The sequence below is a fragment of the Eucyclogobius newberryi genome, unplaced genomic scaffold (assembly GCF_026437365.1).
Source record: "Eucyclogobius newberryi isolate DKJ021-1_F unplaced genomic scaffold, fEucNew1.0.hap1 SCAF_5, whole genome shotgun sequence".
Classification (NCBI taxonomy): Eukaryota; Metazoa; Chordata; class Actinopteri; order Gobiiformes; family Gobiidae; genus Eucyclogobius; species Eucyclogobius newberryi.
In genome coordinates this window covers 12,006,564-12,028,189 of record NW_027316167.1, presented here as the reverse complement: position 1 = coordinate 12,028,189, position 21,626 = coordinate 12,006,564, and the positions used below count along the sequence as shown (strand labels likewise).

Genomic DNA, 21,626 nt, shown 5'->3' with positions numbered 1-21,626 from the left:
ATGTATTTTTCACATGTGAGTCAACACTTTAATGTAAAGTTGTTTTTTCTCTTTTAGATACATGTTAAATGCTGATATTTGCTGATTCTTAACCATAGATTCTCTCACCTCGTAAATCATGACAGTGCACTAAAATCTTAGTTTATCGACATGACTTTTTGGCTGAAGTCTGTTAAAGGCTGACACTTGATGCTGAGGCAAAAAGTGGAGTAGGCGTGTATTGATTATCACGTCAACACTCTGCGATCAGCATCTCACCCCCGGAGGACTGCACGCGTTCATTTATGCAATAATTTGTTTATTTTGTATGATCTATTTTGAATGTTTCACGGCCCTGAATCACTCAGATTGCTGATGTTTGAAATGCATTTGAAAATTTCTCAATCTGGAGCTTTTCTTAAACTGGCATAAGATCAAAGTAGTTATAGATTGTACATTAAACCTTGTGGTAAAAGGGTTTATGAGACAGAGCTTGTTGCATTTTGATGATGTAGAATTGAGCTTAGATGGTGTGGCTCCCTCTTCAGGTCACAAACAAGAAATACATTTTTAATTCCGTACTCGACATAAAAACGTTATACAAACATTTCTGTGTTTTTGTTTTATTTTTATAAATTCTTCATTAAAAAATGTTAAGACAAAAAGGATGCTGCGATTGAAAAATATATGCTTATACGTGATTATATGACACATTATACCCGGATTATTACAATCAACAGTTTAGAATGACAAAAGAAAAACGTATACAAAATTGGACCTTTCACAATAATAACTAATCAATAAATGGAACAACATTTTTAAGGCTCAATATATTGCTAGTACCTAAGTTTTTTGTAATATAAAAAAATATTTGAGCTGTAAAAGATTGAAGTGACTTCAATGACTCATTATAGATACTAAATAGTGTTTCAACCAGATATGTTTTAATTGTTGCTCATGTTTTTAATTATTTCGCACATTTAAAAGGGTTCACATTTACTATCCAGCTTTAGGGTTTATGTGTCAGAGTTATTTTCATTTATTGTGATTTTTTTGATTGCAATATTTAATTTAAATTTTTAACAATTTGTTTATTGAGACAGGGACAGTGCACTATATACATTAACGTTAACAGGAGATGTGCTTTGTACCAGTATGTATTATATCATATCATATCCTGAAACTGTGTTGAGAGATCTACTAAAAACACTTTAGTCCTGATGCAGAACTTACAAAAACTAAACTAAACAATTATATACATTGCTGTGTTTATTTACAATCTGCATCTTCTATGTGTGTTTTCCCTGTGCTCATGCAACTGTTTCGTACAAATAAAACATATTACAAAAATGTCTTGCATAAGGTAGAGGGGTTGTTCCAGTTGTCCTCATGTCTCTGTCCCGTTCCTGCACTTACACAGTCCATGGAGCTCCTACTGCTGCTCCTGGGCCTGATCTTTGTGCTCAATAAAAGCAAACTAAAACTAAAAACACTACAAAGCCCTGGTCACGGCTCTGTTCCGGGGCATCAGGCTCATTCATCACGCAGCCCGGGTCACGGCTCTGTTCCGGGGCAGCAGACTCATTCCAAGGGGCTGCTCCTGCTCCACCGGCTGCTGGGACAGGTTGTTGGTCTGAGGCAGGAGGTCCAGAGTGACACCCTCGTGTGGACAAACCGAGTACTGCGACAGGAGCGTCACCAGGATCGACTTCATCATCACCATGGCGACGTGTTTCCCCACACAGTTGCGAGGCCCCGAACCGAAGGGCTGGAAGTAACGCTGGGGGGTCTGAGGGAGACAGACCAAAGAGACGCGTGGAGAAGGTTGAATATCTTGGAATCAAAATACATTTAATAGGCTAAAAATAATATCATTTTAGATTACATAGACATAGAAGTAATTAGAAAATGAGGACTGGACACTGAACAAATGGTCAATCATGATTTAAATTACACTGCCTGTCCAAAATTAAACCTCTAATATCAGGGCCGCCTTTAGCTTTGATTACAGCTATTGGCATAATTTAAATAAGCTTCTGCAATATTTAAATGTATTTATTTCAATCCAGTGTGTCATTATTTTTCACAGTTGATCTTGTGTTGATGATGAGAGTGACCTCTGCACAAAGCCTGCTCCAGCTCCAAACACTCTCACTGAGGTTCAGATCTGTGGTACATTAGTCTCTGCTTCTCTTTAGATGTTTTCTCTGCTCGATGCAAATGATTTGACCCTTTTCAAACACACTGACATCATCTATGACCACGGGATTCGTCTTTCCACATGGTTGTTTCAGAAATGAGAAGCTACTCACTCAGTCGGGTTTAAAAACTGCGTTGTATACTTATTTTTGAACAGGCAGTGTATGTCGGTGTAATCCCTCATTCGTCCAGGAGTGTTCCATTGTAGAAAAAGGTTCAGTTGTTGTCATCTGGACTCGAAGTCGAAACGTCTAGCTTTTTTCTAAAACTGAGTCCAGATGACTACAACCGAACCCTTTTCTACAACAGGCAGTGTAGATGTAAAATGCTAAACTGCAAAAATGATTTATGTGAAATGTACACTGGGCCGGACCAAAGATTATTTTCTCACATAGGTCGCATTTTGAAGGAATTTTCCCAAGATAATAATGTAGAATTTTAAATCCTCAAAGTGCCTAAAAACATTTTAAAGATTTATTTGAACATCGCTCTAGCTCTAGCCGGCATCGTGCTGATCAGATCACACGGTGCATGTTTCTGTTGTCACATTGTGGACGTGTTGAAAAAGTAATACAGAAGAAAATACTGAGCCATTGAAACCAATATGACGCCACCTTTGATTCATCTTTCAGATCTTATTATCTCCATGGTTAAATTAAACAAAAAATGTCCTTAAAGTTTGTCTGCGTGCCCCCCTGGCCACAGCCTACAAATGCCCCTAAATAATATCAGATACAGTAATACATTAAATTACATAAGAAAATGTGATTAATAAATAATTTGTAATGGCAAAATAAAAGACTGAACAACAAATGGTGGAATAGGCACTAAAACAGGACTAATATAGCCACTACGATAAGGACTCTATGATCTTTTGACTGTATTTCCAGGCCTGTAATGATCACTCACATTTTTTTCAAAGTTTTCCAGGTTGAATTCATCGGGTTTGTTGAAGAACTCTGTCCGGTGCATGCGGCCCGTGTTCAGTATGATGTTTGTCCCTTTTGGAACACTGTAGCCGTCAATGACATCGTCGTCCAGCGCCCGTCTCATGCTGAAGTCCACGACGGGGTGAAATCGCAGGCATTCGTTTATGAAGCTCTCCATCACCTGAAGCTTTGGCAGGTCTGAGTTCTGCAGCTGCTTCTCTCCTGGAACAGAGGATTCATAAAGAGAAGACATTTATAACACACTCCAGGTTATATTCCAGGCACATGAAGCGTGATCTTTGTGTCAGGCATGAGCAGATCAGCTGAGAGGGACACTACTTAGATCAAGAAAGTGACAAATAAAAGAGCTTTGCCAAAAACCAATACAAGACAAATCAATGGGACATTTAAAGCATCACAGTATTGCATGATTTGTGCAATCACATGTAACCCAGGTTTCATTTCTGTCTTGTAAATCACAAATTGGTGAGTAATGTTTTAAAAATGGATGAGTTATTGGTTTATCTGATCGTAGCGTTTTCCCAAGATCTACATGGTCTAAATTGGTTGTTTAAACAGACAAGTGAATGGAAATATGCTAAAAAATATGGTTGTATGTTGTCGGTGTAATCTCTCATTCGTCCAGAAGTGTTCCATTGTAGAAAAAGGTTCTATTGTTGTCATCTGGACTCAGTTTAGAAAAAAAACTAGACGTTTCGACACTCATTAGATTAGATTAGATTCCACCTTATTGTCATTGCACAGAGTACAGGTACTAAGACAACAAAATGCAGCTCTCATCCAAGAGTCATTGTCAATAAGCGAATTTAGGCCGGGATATTTATACAATTGTGTGGTTGTATGTTTGCAAAATCATGCAACAAGTAAATACATTTTGTTATATTTTTTGCAAAAGTGAAATGTTATGAACTTTACTAGAACTTTTTATACATTTATTTTTGGTCCTTAATATTCATTACAGACTTTTCCCCTTTTAAAATGAATGAGTCAAATATCCAAATTCTCACCCATGACAGTGTCGATCTCCTGCAGCAGCCTGAGCTCCACTAGGGGGTGCTGTTTGAGGAGCAGCAGCATGAACAACAGGCTGAGGGAGAGAGTGTCTGGAGCTGCAATCACCATTTCCAGCACACACTGTCTCACATTATCAGCCGATAACTCCCCATGATTCTGCGACAGGCAAACAAAGCACACTCAGTGATGTAGAGGCAAGAAAATAAGTCCGTAACAGCAACAACATGAAATACATTTTAAAAAACTGCTATCAATCCTAAGCAATATTTACTTTTATTCAATGTGTGACCAAGATTTTGAATAAAAGCCCAAAAGAAACAACCGAGCTCCAAGCAAGAACCGACTAATTAAACGTGTGTCATTATTGAATGAGCGCTAATGAGATGTGAATGTTTTAATCACAAATTTAACACATGTAACACTTTTAAAACAGAATTTATTTCAGTCATTGCCGGGTCTATAACGTGAAAGTGAGAAAAGGCTAAAAATCACCTCTTTTGTGACTCTAAGGAGCAAGGGGGAAAAAAATATTACTCTAAAAATGCTGAAAGTCTAAAAGAAGCCCAACGTCGCTATAAAGAAGCAGACTTGGCAACTCTGCTTCTAATTATTTCGTTCAAAATAATGTTAAAGGTCCCATAACATGCAAAATCGACTTTTCAGAGCTTTTAACCTTCTTACATTGCTATTTGTGCTTCATATATGTATCCAGAGTGTTTTTTTGATTGATTCCTGCAGTGTTTAGCTCTATACATCTCCTTTCCTCAAATCTCCAAACTGACGGGGCGTGTCTACAAGACCGCGTCATAACCACAGGCACGCGTCATCATCCCCCCTCACCCAGCAGACAGCTGTGGAGGACACACTACGTCACGGGTGGGCGGGGCACACACGCTCTGAGACTACGTCACGGGTTGGGCGGGGGAGCCAGATCGCTCTTCGCAAGGGTGGGGGCGAATATCAAACCAAGCCGTTTGCATTTCCGGGTTGGTGAGGGGGTCCAAGGTCTGGGTGATATTTGATGATCTTAACTATTATGTTAAGGGTGTTGCACAACCCTTATTATTATCAATTATACACTTAGGATAGACTACGAAACGTGAAAAAAAGCATGTTATGGTACCTTTAAGGATGAGTCTGCCTTTAAATAATATAAGATTAGACAAAATGAACAAACTGTACCTTAACAGATGTAAACACAACAACATTTGTTTTCAATTTGTAGGTTAAAATAGTTTAAAATCTCCAGTATAATTCCACACATGTGATACAATAAAGATACATTAAACGCGGCGTGTGTCCGACCTGGGCAAAGATGAGTTCTGCAGTGAAGTTGATGTGGTCCAGTTTGTCGGCCTGTTCCATGGCTGCTCGCTTCTGCTGGACCAGCTCCTCTATGGCGTCCTGCAGCTCCTGACTGAGGCACAAGACACACAACAACAACACATCAAATACACTGCCTTTTTAACCCATGAAGTGATGAAGACGAAGGGACGACGTACGCTGCGGACTTGTGTTTCTTTTGGATCCAGTTCAAACTGAAGTAAATGTCTGGTTTGATGAGCACAGTTTGCCACGTGTCAAAATACTTGTGGATCTTCTGTAGCAGGTCCTTCTCTGCAAATAAATAGATGAATAAATAGATAAATGAATATGTAAATAAATAATGTATATTCAAAAAAGCAGAAAAATACCTCACATTTGTATGGTAATTAGTAAAACATTTAAACAATTAACTTTGTGGTAGTTTAGACAAAATAAAATAAATCATTGGTGCAATAATTGGTCTGTTACCTGCTTGTCTCAATGGAGATGTTATTGCTTTGCCTGGAATGTTCCACAATATAGCATTAAACCTTTCTATTTCCATTTAAACCAGCAGGTGACGCCATCAGGACCAGTTCAGATCTGTGGAAGGGTGACTCTGCTCTCAGTAAGTATTCATACTTTAATTTTTATGTTTGTAATCTGATTCTGATTTTAATTGAATAAATGCACGGAAGATAATGTATAATGTCATACTGTGGAACATTCCAGGCAAAGCAATAACATGAAGTAAACTCCCAGAACTAGATGTATTTTATTTTCCGGCCCAAAAGCAGGACAGGTGAAGCGTTAAATGGGGAGGGAGAGGAAGGAGACAATCAGCAAATGGTCGAGGCCTTTAGTTTACCACTTTTCTAAATATTCAGCAGAACACAGGAGGAAGAGGACAAAGAAAAGAACTGTCTGTCACACTTTTATTACCAGTTATTTCATCATAATAAACTAAATAAATAAACTATAACAAAATAAACAGCGTAACAAAACATACAGCGTCCCAAAACAATAAAATACGCCAAACAGTGGAAAAAGTACTTACCATTGACAGGTATATCCAGGAAGAGTCGGTTGGAGATGTCGACCACGATGCCACGCAGAAGACTCAGGATGTCCACCTGCCCCAGCGGAGCCTGAGGGCCCGGGGTCGCGACCTTTAGCTCCTCCAGGTGACTCTGAGTGGACGAGACGCAGATGTCCACCGTGTGCTGCAAACTAGGACCAGTCAGCGCTGGAAAACACACGTTATGATTCAAAAATGGGGCGAATATTTCAGTAAATACACAACATTTAAAGGTTTAAAGGTTTTTGAATACAGTCTTGAAGAGTGGGATTTCAGGACAAATATTCATTCCTATTTCAAACGCAGCTCTTTACTTTTACTCAAACGTGGGATTATAGACGACTGGAGATGACCTTGGGCCAGATGCCAGACTTCTCTCAACATCTCGTATGATAGAACAAAAACCCAAACAATTCAAGGTTCTGTGATAAGGGGAGTTGGTAAAGTTAAAAGTATGGGACGACCAGACACGTATAGAATACCACAGAACAAACACAGAATATATAAAGCAACAGGAATATTATGAGATGAATGAGCACAGAAGTTGGCAAGATATAGGAGAGGTAGAATTCTGTTTAATCATAAAGAAAACATGTGATGCTTTTATGGGTATTTAGCTTTAAACCATAACATACATGTTTTTTACATTTGTTCATTATAAAACGAAGCATTGATAAATATAAAAACATGTTCAGTGACTTCTTCATGGCATTTTATCATAACAAGCTGCTGACTTTAGTTTATTATCATTTTATTGATGAAAAATGGCACAATCACACTTTAGAACACTACATGAATCGCAGTCTGAATTTTGAAAAAGCTGGAAGTAGATGCAGAAAGTGGGCGGAGATAGGGGGTGAGTGAAAACAGAATCTTTGTAAGCACTTAAACGAGGAACAAAGCAGAGTTACACATGAATGAATAAAAAATTTGCTTTAAGACTTTAAGACTGTGTTCGGCGATAAACTAAAAATCCAAATAATTACCTTTGCTGAAGTAGGATCGTATCTTCTTCCACAGGTTGACGTTGTTGTTGAAAATAATCCCTCGTTCATGCATCCCGAGGCAGCTCAGTCCCAGCTTGCTCCCAAAACGAGACGTGTAGTTTGAGCTCCTCAAAACGTGGCGCACAGCTGAAGCTCTGGTGACGACAGGACGACACACTTAAACTAAAGAGACACTTGAGGTTAAGTCAGAGCTCGAGTGGTCCTCACCTGCTGAGGACCAGCGTCTCCTCGCCATCGATCCAGACTCTCACCATGTCCCCGTACTTCAGGTTGTAGTAGTTACTGGCCGTGCCGATCCCGGTCCACATAAACCTCAGATATGTGAGCAGAGGCCCCAGACCCAGGAGGAACAAAGGACCTGTTCACAAGAGTCATGTTTTACAAGAGTCACAAGAGTCATGTTTTACAAGAGTCATGTTTTACAAGAGTCATGTTTTACAAGAGTCATAAGAGTCATGTTTTATAAGAGTCATGTTTTACAAGAGTCATGTTTTACAAGAGTCACAAGAGTCATGTTTTACAAGAGTCATGTTTTATAAGAGTCATGTTTTATAAGAGTCATGTTTTATAAGAGTCATGTTTTACAAGAGTCATGTTTTACAAGAGTCATGTTATATAAGACTCATGTTATATAAGAGTCATGTTTTACGAGAGTCAAGTTTTACAAGAGTCATGTTTTATAAGAGTCATGTTTTATAAGAGTCATGTTTTACAAGAGTCATGTTATATAAGAGTCATGTTTTACGAGAGTCATGTTTTACAAGAGTCATGTTTAACAAGAGTCATGTTTTACAAGAGTCATAAGAGTCATGTTTTACAAGAGTCATGTTATATAAGAGTCACGTTTTACGAGTGTCAAGTTTTACAAGAGTCATGTTTTACAAGAGTCATGTTATATAAGAGTCATGTTTTACAAGAGTCATGTTATATAAGAGTCATGTTTTACGAGAGTCATGTTTTACAAGTCATGTTTTACAAGAGTCATGTTTTATAAGAGTCATGTTTTACAAGACTCATGTTTTACAAGAGTCATGTTTTACAAGAGTCACAAGAGTCATGTTTTACAAGAGTCATGTTTTACAAGAGTCATGTTTTATATGAGTCATGTTTTACAATAGTCATGTTTTACAAGAGTCACAAGAGTCATGTTTTACAAGAGTCATGTTTTACAAGAGTCATGTTTTACAAGAGTCATAAGAGTCATGTTTTATAAGAGTCATGTTTTACAAGAGTCATGTTTTATAAGAGTCATGTTTTATAAGAGTCATGTTTTATAAGAGTCATGTTTTACAAGAGTCATGTTTTACAAGAGTCATGTTTTACAAGAGTCATGTTTTACAAGAGTCATGTTTTATAAGAGTCATGTTTTACAAGAGTCATGTTTTACAAGAGTCATAACAGTCATGTTTTACAAGAGTCATGTTTTACAAGAGTCATGTTTTACAAGAGTCATGTTTTACAAGAGTCATGTTTTACAAGAGTCATAAGAGTCATGTTTTATAAGAGTCATGTTTTACAAGAGTCATGTTTTACAAGAGTCACAAGAGTCATGTTTTACAAGAGTCATGTTTTATAAGAGTCATGTTTTACAAGAGTCATAAGAGTCATGTTTTATAAGAGTCATGTTTTACAAGAGTCATAAGAGTCATGTTTTATAAGAGTCATGTTTTACAAGAGTCATGTTTTACAAGAGTCATGTTTTACAAGAGTCATGTTTTACAAGAGTCATGTTTTATAAGAGTCATGTTTTACAAGAGTCATGTTTTACAAGAGTCATAAGAGTCATGTTTTATAAGAGTCATGTTTTACAAGAGTCATAAGAGTCATGTTTTATAAGAGTCATGTTTTACAAGAGTCATGTTTTACAAGAGTCATGTTTTACAAGAGTCATGTTTTACAAGAGTCATAAGAGTCATGTTTTATAAGAGTCATGTTTTACAAGAGTCATGTTTTACAAGTCATGTTTTACAAGAGTCATAAGAGTCATGTTTTACAAGAGTCATGTTTTACAAGAGTCATGTTTTACAAGAGTCATAAGAGTCATGTTTTATAAGAGTCATGTTTTACAAGAGTCATAAGAGTCATGTTTTATAAGAGTCATGTTTTACAAGAGTCATGTTTTACAAGAGTCATGTTTTACAAGAGTCATGTTTTACAAGAGTCATGTTTTATAAGAGTCATGTTTTACAAGAGTCATAAGAGTCATGTTTTACAAGAGTCATGTTTTACAAGAGTCATAAGAGTCATGTTTTATAAGAGTCATGTTTTACAAGAGTCATAAGAGTCATGTTTTATAAGAGTCATGTTTTACAAGAGTCATGTTTTACAAGAGTCATGTTTTACAAGAGTCATGTTTTACAAGAGTCATGTTTTATAAGAGTCATGTTTTACAAGAGTCATGTTTTACAAGAGTCATAAGAGTCATGTTTTATAAGAGTCATGTTTTACAAGAGTCATAAGAGTCATGTTTTATAAGAGTCATGTTTTACAAGAGTCATGTTTTACAAGAGTCATGTTTTACAAGAGTCATGTTTTACAAGAGTCATGTTTTACAAGAGTCATAAGAGTCATGTTTTATAAGAGTCATGTTTTATAAGAGTCATGTTTTATAAGAGTCATGTTTTATAAGAGTCATGTTTTACAAGAGTCATGTTTTATAAGAGTCATGTTTTACAAGAGTCATGTTTTACAAGAGTCATGTTTTACAAGAGTCATGTTTTACAAGAGTCATAAGAGTCATGTTTTATAAGAGTCATGTTTTACAAGAGTCATGTTTTATAAGAGTCATGTTTTATAAGAGTCATGTTTTACAAGAGTCATGTTTTATAAGAGTCATGTTTTACAAGAGTCATGTTTTACAAGAGTCATGTTTTACAAGAGTCATGTTTTACAAGAGTCATAAGAGTCATGTTTTATAAGAGTCATGTTTTACAAGAGTCATGTTTTATAAGAGTCATGTTTTATAAGAGTCATGTTTTACAAGAGTCATGTTTTATAAGAGTCATGTTTTACAAGAGTCATAAGAGTCATGTTTTATAAGAGTCATGTTTTACAAGAGTCATAAGAGTCATGTTTTACAAGAGTCATGTTTTACAAGAGTCATGTTTTACAAGAGTCATGTTTTACAAGAGTCATGTTTTACAAGAGTCATGTTTTATAAGAGTCATGTTTTACAAGAGTCATGTTTTACAAGAGTCATGTTTTACAAGTCATGTTTTACAAGAGTCATAAGAGTCATGTTTTACAAGAGTCATGTTTTACAAGAGTCATGTTTTACAAGAGTCATAAGAGTCATGTTTTACAAGAGTCATGTTTTACAAGAGTCATGTTTTACAAGAGTCATGTTTTACAAGAGTCATGTTTTATAAGAGTCATGTTTTACAAGAGTCATGTTTTATAAGAGTCATGTTTTACAAGAGTCATGTTTTACAAGAGTCATGTTTTATAAGAGTCACTTTTTACAAGAGTCATGTTTTACAAGAGTCATGTTTTACAAGAGTCATAAGAGTCATGTTTTACAAGAGTCATGTTTTACAAGAGTCATGTTTTACAAGAGTCATGTTTTACAAGAGTCAAGTTTTATAAGAGTCATGTTTTATAAGAGTCATGTTTTACAAGAGTCATGTTTTATAAGAGTCATGTTTTACAAGAGTCATGTTTTACAAGAGTCATGTTTTATAAGAGTCATGTTTTACAAGAGTCATGTTTTACAAGAGTCATGTTTTATAAGAGTCATGTTTTACAAGAGTCATGTTTTACAAGTCATAAGAGTCATGTTTTATAAGAGTCATGTTTTACAAGAGTCATAAGAGTCATGTTTTACAAGAGTCATGTTTTACAAGAGTCATAAGAGTCATGTTTTATAAGAGTCATGTTTTACAAGAGTCATGTTTTACAAGAGTCATGTTTTACAAGAGTCATAAGAGTCATGTTTTATAAGAGTCATGTTTTACAAGAGTCATGTTTTACAAGTCATGTTTTACAAGAGTCATAAGAGTCATGTTTTACAAGAGTCATGTTTTACAAGAGTCATGTTTTACAAGAGTCACAAGAGTCATGTTTTACAAGAGTCATGTTTTACAAGAGTCATAAGAGTCATGTTTTATAAGAGTCATGTTTTACAAGAGTCATGTTTTATAAGAGTCATGTTTTATAAGAGTCATGTTTTATAAGAGTCATGTTTTACAAGAGTCATGTTTTACAAGAGTCATGTTTTACAAGAGTCATGTTTTATAAGAGTCATGTTTTATAAGAGTCATGTTTTATAAGAGTCATGTTTTACAAGTCATGTTTTACAAGAGTCATGTTTTACAAGAGTCATAAGAGTCATGTTTTACAAGAGTCATGTTTTACAAGAGTCATGTTTTACAAGAGTCATAAGAGTCATGTTTTATAAGAGTCATGTTTTACAAGAGTCATAAGAGTCATGTTTTATAAGAGTCATGTTTTACAAGAGTCATGTTTTACAAGAGTCATGAGAGTCATGTTTTATAAGAGTCATGTTTTACAAGAGTCATAAGAGTCATGTTTTATAAGAGTCATGTTTTACAAGAGTCATGTTTTACAAGAGTCATGTTTTACAAGAGTCATGTTTTACAAGAGTCATGTTTTATAAGAGTCATGTTTTACAAGAGTCATGTTTTACAAGAGTCATAAGAGTCATGTTTTATAAGAGTCATGTTTTACAAGAGTCATAAGAGTCATGTTTTATAAGAGTCATGTTTTACAAGAGTCATAAGAGTCATGTTTTATAAGAGTCATGTTTTACAAGAGTCATAAGAGTCATGTTTTATAAGAGTCATGTTTTACAAGAGTCATGTTTTACAAGAGTCATGTTTTACAAGAGTCCTGTTTTACAAGAGTCATGTTTTATAAGAGTCATGTTTTACAAGAGTCATGTTTTACAAGAGTCATAAGAGTCATGTTTTATAAGAGTCATGTTTTACAAGAGTCATAAGAGTCATGTTTTACAAGAGTCATGTTTTACAAGAGTCATGTTTTACAAGAGTCATGTTTTACAAGAGTCATAAGAGTCATGTTTTATAAGAGTCATGTTTTACAAGAGTCATGTTTTATAAGAGTCATGTTTTATAAGAGTCATGTTTTACAAGAGTCATGTTTTATAAGAGTCATGTTTTACAAGAGTCATGTTTTACAAGAGTCATAAGAGTCATGTTTTATAAGAGTCATGTTTTACAAGAGTCATGTTTTATAAGAGTCATGTTTTATAAGAGTCATGTTTTACAAGAGTCATGTTTTATAAGAGTCATGTTTTACAAGAGTCAGAAGAGTCATGTTTTATAAGAGTCATGTTTTACAAGAGTCATAAGAGTCATGTTTTATAAGAGTCATGTTTTACAAGAGTCATGTTTTACAAGAGTCATAAGAGTCATGTTTTATAAGAGTCATGTTTTACAAGAGTCATGTTTTACAAGTCATGTTTTACAAGAGTCATAAGAGTCATGTTTTACAAGAGTCATGTTTTACAAGAGTCATGTTTTACAAGAGTCATAAGAGTCATGTTTTATAAGAGTCATGTTTTACAAGAGTCATAAGAGTCATGTTTTATAAGAGTCATGTTTTACAAGAGTCATGTTTTACAAGAGTCATGTTTTACAAGAGTCATGTTTTACAAGAGTCATGTTTTATAAGAGTCATGTTTTACAAGAGTCATAAGAGTCATGTTTTACAAGAGTCATGTTTTACAAGAGTCATAAGAGTCATGTTTTATAAGAGTCATGTTTTACAAGAGTCATAAGAGTCATGTTTTATAAGAGTCATGTTTTACAAGAGTCATGTTTTACAAGAGTCATGTTTTACAAGAGTCATGTTTTATAAGAGTCATGTTTTACAAGAGTCATGTTTTACAAGAGTCATAAGAGTCATGTTTTATAAGAGTCATGTTTTACAAGAGTCATAAGAGTCATGTTTTATAAGAGTCATGTTTTACAAGAGTCATGTTTTACAAGAGTCATGTTTTACAAGAGTCATGTTTTACAAGAGTCATGTTTTACAAGAGTCATGTTTTACAAGAGTCATAAGAGTCATGTTTTATAAGAGTCATGTTTTATAAGAGTCATGTTTTATAAGAGTCATGTTTTATAAGAGTCATGTTTTACAAGAGTCATGTTTTATAAGAGTCATGTTTTACAAGAGTCATGTTTTATAAGAGTCATGTTTTACAAGAGTCATGTTTTACAAGAGTCATGTTTTACAAGAGTCATGTTTTACAAGAGTCATAAGAGTCATGTTTTATAAGAGTCATGTTTTACAAGAGTCATGTTTTATAAGAGTCATGTTTTATAAGAGTCATGTTTTACAAGAGTCATGTTTTATAAGAGTCATGTTTTACAAGAGTCATAAGAGTCATGTTTTATAAGAGTCATGTTTTACAAGAGTCATAAGAGTCATGTTTTACAAGAGTCATGTTTTACAAGAGTCATGTTTTACAAGAGTCATGTTTTACAAGAGTCATGTTTTACAAGAGTCATGTTTTTATAAGAGTCATGTTTTACAAGAGTCATGTTTTACAAGAGTCATGTTTTACAAGTCATGTTTTACAAGAGTCATAAGAGTCATGTTTTACAAGAGTCATGTTTTACAAGAGTCATGTTTTACAAGAGTCATAAGAGTCATGTTTTACAAGAGTCATGTTTTACAAGAGTCATGTTTTACAAGAGTCATGTTTTACAAGAGTCATGTTTTATAAGAGTCATGTTTTACAAGAGTCATGTTTTATAAGAGTCATGTTTTACAAGAGTCATGTTTTACAAGAGTCATGTTTTATAAGAGTCACTTTTTACAAGAGTCATGTTTTACAAGAGTCATGTTTTACAAGAGTCATAAGAGTCATGTTTTACAAGAGTCATGTTTTACAAGAGTCATGTTTTACAAGAGTCATGTTTTACAAGAGTCAAGTTTTATAAGAGTCATGTTTTATAAGAGTCATGTTTTACAAGAGTCATGTTTTATAAGAGTCATGTTTTACAAGAGTCATGTTTTACAAGAGTCATGTTTTATAAGAGTCATGTTTTACAAGAGTCATGTTTTACAAGAGTCATGTTTTATAAGAGTCATGTTTTACAAGAGTCATGTTTTACAAGTCATAAGAGTCATGTTTTATAAGAGTCATGTTTTACAAGAGTCATAAGAGTCATGTTTTACAAGAGTCATGTTTTACAAGAGTCATAAGAGTCATGTTTTATAAGAGTCATGTTTTACAAGAGTCATGTTTTACAAGAGTCATGTTTTACAAGAGTCATAAGAGTCATGTTTTATAAGAGTCATGTTTTACAAGAGTCATGTTTTACAAGTCATGTTTTACAAGAGTCATAAGAGTCATGTTTTACAAGAGTCATGTTTTACAAGAGTCATGTTTTACAAGAGTCACAAGAGTCATGTTTTACAAGAGTCATGTTTTACAAGAGTCATAAGAGTCATGTTTTATAAGAGTCATGTTTTACAAGAGTCATGTTTTATAAGAGTCATGTTTTATAAGAGTCATGTTTTATAAGAGTCATGTTTTACAAGAGTCATGTTTTACAAGAGTCATGTTTTACAAGAGTCATGTTTTATAAGAGTCATGTTTTATAAGAGTCATGTTTTATAAGAGTCATGTTTTACAAGTCATGTTTTACAAGAGTCATGTTTTACAAGAGTCATAAGAGTCATGTTTTACAAGAGTCATGTTTTACAAGAGTCATGTTTTACAAGAGTCATAAGAGTCATGTTTTATAAGAGTCATGTTTTACAAGAGTCATAAGAGTCATGTTTTATAAGAGTCATGTTTTACAAGAGTCATGTTTTACAAGAGTCATAAGAGTCATGTTTTATAAGAGTCATGTTTTACAAGAGTCATAAGAGTCATGTTTTATAAGAGTCATGTTTTACAAGAGTCATGTTTTACAAGAGTCATGTTTTACAAGAGTCATGTTTTACAAGAGTCATGTTTTATAAGAGTCATGTTTTACAAGAGTCATGTTTTACAAGAGTCATAAGAGTCATGTTTTATAAGAGTCATGTTTTACAAGAGTCATAAGAGTCATGTTTTATAAGAGTCATGTTTTACAAGTCATGTTTTACAAGAGTCATGTTTTACAAGAGTCATAAGAGTCATGTTTTACAAGAGTCATGTTTTATAAGAGTCATGTTTTACAAGAGTCATAAGAGTCATGTTTTATAAGAGTCATGTTTTACAAGAGTCATGTTTTACAAGAGTCATGTTTTACAAGAGTCCTGTTTTACAAGAGTCATGTTTTATAAGAGTCATGTTTTACAAGAGTCATGTTTTACAAGAGTCATAAGAGTCATGTTTTATAAGAGTCATGTTTTACAAGAGTCATAAGAGTCATGTTTTACAAGAGTCATGTTTTATAAGAGTCATGTTTTACAAGAGTCATGTTTTACAAGAGTCATAAGAGTCATGTTTTATAAGAGTCATGTTTTACAAGAGTCATGTTTTATAAGAGTCATGTTTTACAAGAGTCATGTTTTATAAGAGTCATGTTTTACAAGAGTCATGTTTTACAAGAGTCATAAGAGTCATGTTTTATAAGAGTCATGTTTTATAAGAGTCATGTTTTACAAGAGTCATGTTTTATAAGAGTCATGTTTTACAAGAGTCAGAAGAGTCATGTTTTATAAGAGTCATGTTTTACAAGAGTCATAAGAGTCATGTTTTATAAGAGTCATGTTTTACAAGAGTCATGTTTTACAAGAGTCATGTTTTACAAGAGTCATGTTTTACAAGAGTCATGTTTTATAAGAGTCATGTTTTACAAGAGTCATGTTTTACAAGAGTCATGTTTTATAAGAGTCATGTTTTACAAGAGTCATAAGAGTCATGTTTTATAAGAGTCATGTTTTACAAGAGTCATGTTTTACAAGAGTCATGTTTTATAAGAGTCATGTTTTACAAGAGTCATAAGAGTCATGTTTTATAAGAGTCATGTTTTACAAGAGTCATGTTTTACAAGAGTCATGTTTTACAAGAGTCATGTTTTACAAGAGTCATGTTTTACAAGAGTCATAAGAGTCATGTTTTATAAGAGTCATGTTTTACAAGAGTCATGTTTTACAAGTCATGTTTTACAAGAGTCATAAGAGTCATGTTTTACAAGAGTCATGTTTTACAAGAGTCATAAGAGTCATGTTTTATAAGAGTCATGTTTTACAAGAGTCATAAGAGTCATGTTTTATAAGAGTCATGTTTTACAAGAGTCATGTTTTACAAGAGTCATGTTTTACAAGAGTCATGTTTTACAAGAGTCATGTTTTATAAGAGTCATGTTTTACAAGAGTCATAAGAGTCATGTTTTACAAGAGTCATGTTTTACAAGAGTCATAAGAGTCATGTTTTATAAGAGTCATGTTTTACAAGAGTCATAAGAGTCATGTTTTATAAGAGTCATGTTTTACAAGAGTCATGTTTTACAAGAGTCATGTTTTACAAGAGTCATGTTTTACAAGAGTCATGTTTTATAAGAGTCATGTTTTACAAGAGTCATGTTTTACAAGAGTCATAAGAGTCATGTTTTATAAGAGTCATGTTTTACAAGAGTCATAAGAGTCATGTTTTATAAGAGTCATGTTTTACAAGAGTCATGTTTTACAAGAGTCATGTTTTACAAGAGTCATGTTTTACAAGAGTCATAAGAGTCATGTTTTATAAGAGTCATGTTTTACAAGAGTCATGTTTTATAAGAGTCATGTTTTATAAGAGTCATGTTTTACAAGAGTCATGTTTTATAAGAGTCATGTTTTACAAGAGTCATGTTTTACAAGAGTCATGTTTTACAAGAGTCATGTTTTACAAGAGTCATAAGAGTCATGTTTTATAAGAGTCATGTTTTACAAGAGTCATGTTTTATAAGAGTCATGTTTTATAAGAGTCATGTTTTACAAGAGTCATGTTTTATAAGAGTCATGTTTTACAAGAGTCATGTTTTACAAGAGTCATGTTTTACAAGAGTCATGTTTTACAAGAGTCATAAGAGTCATGTTTTATAAGAGTCATGTTTTACAAGAGTCATGTTTTATAAGAGTCATGTTTTATAAGAGTCATGTTTTACAAGAGTCATGTTTTATAAGAGTCATGTTTTACAAGAGTCATAAGAGTCATGTTTTATAAGAGTCATGTTTTACAAGAGTCATAAGAGTCATGTTTTATAAGAGTCATGTTTTACAAGAGTCATGTTTTACAAGAGTCATGTTTTACAAGAGTCATGTTTTACAAGAGTCATAAGAGTCATGTTTTATAAGAGTCATGTTTTACAAGAGTCATGTTTTACAAGAGTCATGTTTTACAAGTCATGTTTTACAAGAGTCATAAGAGTCATGTTTTACAAGAGTCATGTTTTACAAGAGTCATGTTTTACAAGAGTCATGTTTTATAAGAGTCATGTTTTACAAGAGTCATGTTTTATAAGAGTCATGTTTTACAAGAGTCATGTTTTACAAGAGTCATGTTTTATAAGAGTCATGTTTTACAAGAGTCATGTTTTACAAGAGTCATGTTTTACAAGAGTCATAAGAGTCATGTTTTACAAGAGTCATGTTTTACAAGAGTCATGTTTTACAAGAGTCATGTTTTACAAGAGTCAAGTTTTATAAGAGTCATGTTTTATAAGAGTCATGTTTTACAAGAGTCATGTTTTATAAGAGTCATGTTTTACAAGAGTCATGTTTTACAAGAGTCATGTTTTACAAGAGTCATGTTTTACAAGAGTCATGTTTTACAAGAGTCATAAGAGTCATGTTTTACAAGAGTCATGTTTTACAAGAGTCATGTTTTACAAGAGTCATGTTTTACAAGAGTCAAGTTTTATAAGAGTCATGTTTTATAAGAGTCATGTTTTACAAGAGTCATGTTTTATAAGAGTCATGTTTTACAAGAGTCATGTTTTACAAGAGTCATGTTTTATAAGAGTCATGTTTTACAAGAGTCATGTTTTACAAGAGTCATGTTTTATAAGAGTCATGTTTTACAAGAGTCATGTTTTACAAGTCATAAGAGTCATGTTTTATAAGAGTCATGTTTTACAAGAGTCATAAGAGTCATGTTTTACAAGAGTCATGTTTTACAAGAGTCATAAGAGTCATGTTTTATAAGAGTCATGTTTTACAAGAGTCATGTTTTACAAGAGTCATGTTTTACAAGAGTCATAAGAGTCATGTTTTATAAGAGTCATGTTTTACAAGAGTCATGTTTTACAAGTCATGTTTTACAAGAGTCATAAGAGTCATGTTTTACAAGAGTCATGTTTTACAAGAGTCATGTTTTACAAGAGTCATAAGAGTCATGTTTTACAAGAGTCATGTTTTACAAGAGTCATGTTTTACAAGAGTCATGTTTTACAAGAGTCAAGTTTTATAAGAGTCATGTTTTATAAGAGTCATGTTTTACAAGAGTCATGTTTTATAAGAGTCATGTTTTACAAGAGTCATGTTTTACAAGAGTCATGTTTTATAAGAGTCATGTTTTACAAGAGTCATGTTTTACAAGAGTCATGTTTTACAAGAGTCATGTTTTACAAGAGTCATAAGAGTCATGTTTTACAAGAGTCATGTTTTACAAGAGTCATGTTTTACAAGAGTCATGTTTTACAAGAGTCAAGTTTTATAAGAGTCATGTTTTATAAGAGTCATGTTTTATAAGAGTCATGTTTTATAAGAGTCATGTTTTACAAGAGTCATGTTTTACAAGAGTCATGTTTTATAAGAGTCATGTTTTATAAGAGTCATGTTTTACAAGAGTCATGTTTTATAAGAGTCATGTTTTACAAGAGTCATGTTTTACAAGAGTCATGTTTTATAAGTGTCATGTTTTACAAGAGTCATGTTTTACAAGAGTCATGTTTTACAAGAGTCATGTTTTATAAGAGTCATGTTTTATAAGAGTCATGTTTTATAAGAGTCATGTTTTACAAGAGTCATGTTTTACAAGAGTCATGTTTTACAAGAGTCATGTTTTACAAGAGTCATGTCTCTGTCATCTGTGGGTAAAAGTTCATTCCAGTAAAAGAACTGTTTCCTGTTTGAATGACATGATATAACTGTAAAAACCAGACATAGGATTAAAACATGTTTTATGTTGCATAGTTTTTATGTCTTTATCTGTCACTGATTAAAGCACAAACCGTCCCATAACTTCATGTTTTCATTGTATTTACAGATTGTGTGCAGTTATAACTCATGTACGATCATGTATTTATTTCATTGTAGTAAAGAAACTAAGTACAACCAAATGAAAGAGTAACTGTGTATTCAAGATGAATATGCTGAACATATATTTGTTTCCTTCTTTCCAGCACTGAATAAAGTGTGAGAAATGAAAGCTATAAATATATAAATAATATAATGATAATGTTGTAATAAGAGGCGCACATCATGTTTTTTGTGAACACATGTTGCATTTGTCACTGCAACAATCTCACAATCTCACTATCTCATACTATCATACTATCATAATATCATAATATCATAATATCATAATATCATACTATCATAATATCATAATATCATAATATCATAATATCATAATATCATACTATCATACTATCATAATATCATAATCTCATAATATCATAATATCATACTATCATAATATCATAATATCATAATCTCATTATCTCATTATCTCATAATCTCACAATCTCACAATCTCACTATCTCATTATCTCATTATCTCATTATCTCATAATCTCATAATCTCATAATCTCATCATCTCAGAACAGTCGCTTGGTCACATATTTCTTTAGCAGTTTAAACAAATGAAGTCTTTATTATACAGAGGCTAATGAAAAGAGAGAGCAAGTCAAATCCATCACCGACACCACCAATAGTATTTAGTATTTAGCTCATTACAAATCTAAACTAATCACTTTATAACAACTGCACTTTTAATATCTCTATTATAGCATGAGACTTAAAACAGAATGAACCAACAGTTTATTCAATTGAACCAAGCTTGATCCAGTAACACTCTTTATGTTGTAGATAAACCTGTGATTCTTAATAAATATTTAAGTAATTCTTAAAAATATGGTTCCTTAGTATTTATAAGGCTTTAATAAGCACTAATTATTTGTTTACAAGTACGAATCATAATCATAATCATAATCAGAATCAGAATCAGAATCAGAAGGATTATTGCCATTGTCAATGAACAAAATTCCAAAACATCGGATCTTGTCTTGGTGATCGATGCAACACAAAACAATAAAACAATGAATAAGTCATAATAATAAGCTCTATAAAGCACAAGCATTTGGATATTGTGCTCTTATAAATCCTTTGTACATGGTTTAAGCACACACATTTCTGATAATGGCTTAATAACACGTATTTAGTATCATAAGACTTATACAAAATGCTTATAAAGTCGGATTATTCTCCCCATTTATCAGTTAGGTGTTTAGATTGCGAGAGACGTGTGAATGTACGATTTTTACAACATTTTTACAAGTGAATCAGTTTGTGTGTTTTGTGTGTGATTCCTGCTCTGTCTTTAAGTCTTAAAGCTCTTCAGCTCCTGGCATGTTTCAGGTGACTTCATTCGTAGTCTAGTAATTAACAACTATTTCCATCATTGGTTAGCTGTGATGAATCAATTCACTAAATGAAGTTGTATCTTACATTAAACAGTTAAAAGCCTCAGCTACAAAGCGTTCAGATATTTCCACTCAAACTCTACCAAAAAAAGCCGTTCAATCCTAACGTTTTAGACCCAAAATAAGCTCTAAATCAAACCTGGCACGTGAGCTTTCCTCTTCTTCTCCCTGTGGCTCCAGGCGACCAGCAGCACGCACGCCAGCAGCGCCAGGGTCCTGGTCGCCGCGGAGACCCCCGAAGACAACAGCGGCCCCGAGGCATCGTGGGACCTGTTGTCCGTCATGACGTCGCCGTCCAGGCTCAGGTCGGTCATGTCGTCGCGCGGGATCGAGGCGTAAATGCCGGGAGAGCGCGGAGGGACGGGGCGGTTTTTATGTCTCCGGCACCGGCTCGACGCCAGGTCAAGGTCACGGCTCGAGCCACAACACTCACAAAACATAAACATAACGAGGCACGACCCTGGGCCACGGATCTGCGCCGTG

General features: G+C 33.8%; 1 protein-coding gene across 1 annotated transcript; it reads right to left on the bottom strand.

The window, feature by feature from the left end:
• Nucleotides 1-1,211: 1,211 nt before the first annotated feature.
• Nucleotides 1,212-21,488, bottom strand: cyp19a1a (cytochrome P450, family 19, subfamily A, polypeptide 1a). Its single transcript, XM_072464996.1, has 9 exons — nt 21,283-21,488; nt 7,740-7,890; nt 7,512-7,666; nt 6,505-6,693; nt 5,645-5,759; nt 5,448-5,559; nt 4,136-4,298; nt 3,088-3,329; nt 1,212-1,768 (listed from the first exon to the last, which is right to left on the bottom strand). Exons 1-9 carry the CDS (start codon nt 21,455-21,457, stop codon nt 1,520-1,522), a joined length of 1,551 nt encoding a protein of 516 aa, XP_072321097.1. The 5' UTR covers nt 21,458-21,488; the 3' UTR covers nt 1,212-1,519.
• Nucleotides 21,489-21,626: the final 138 nt, after the last annotated feature.

What these genes read in the sequence shown, in the direction of transcription:
- cyp19a1a (XM_072464996.1), bottom strand. Translation starts at nt 21,457, where the DNA reads ATGACCGACCTGAGCCTGGACGGCGACGTCATGACGGACAACAGGTCC. An exon ending in CCTGGATATACCTGTCAATG is followed by an intron (nt 5,760 to 6,504) that starts GTAAGTACTTTT and finishes ATTTATTTGCAG; the next exon opens with AGAAGGACCTGCTACAGAAG. An exon ending in GGAGATCGACACTGTCATGG is followed by an intron (nt 3,330 to 4,135) that starts GTGAGAATTTGG and finishes CCTCTGTTCCAG; the next exon opens with GAGAGAAGCAGCTGCAGAAC.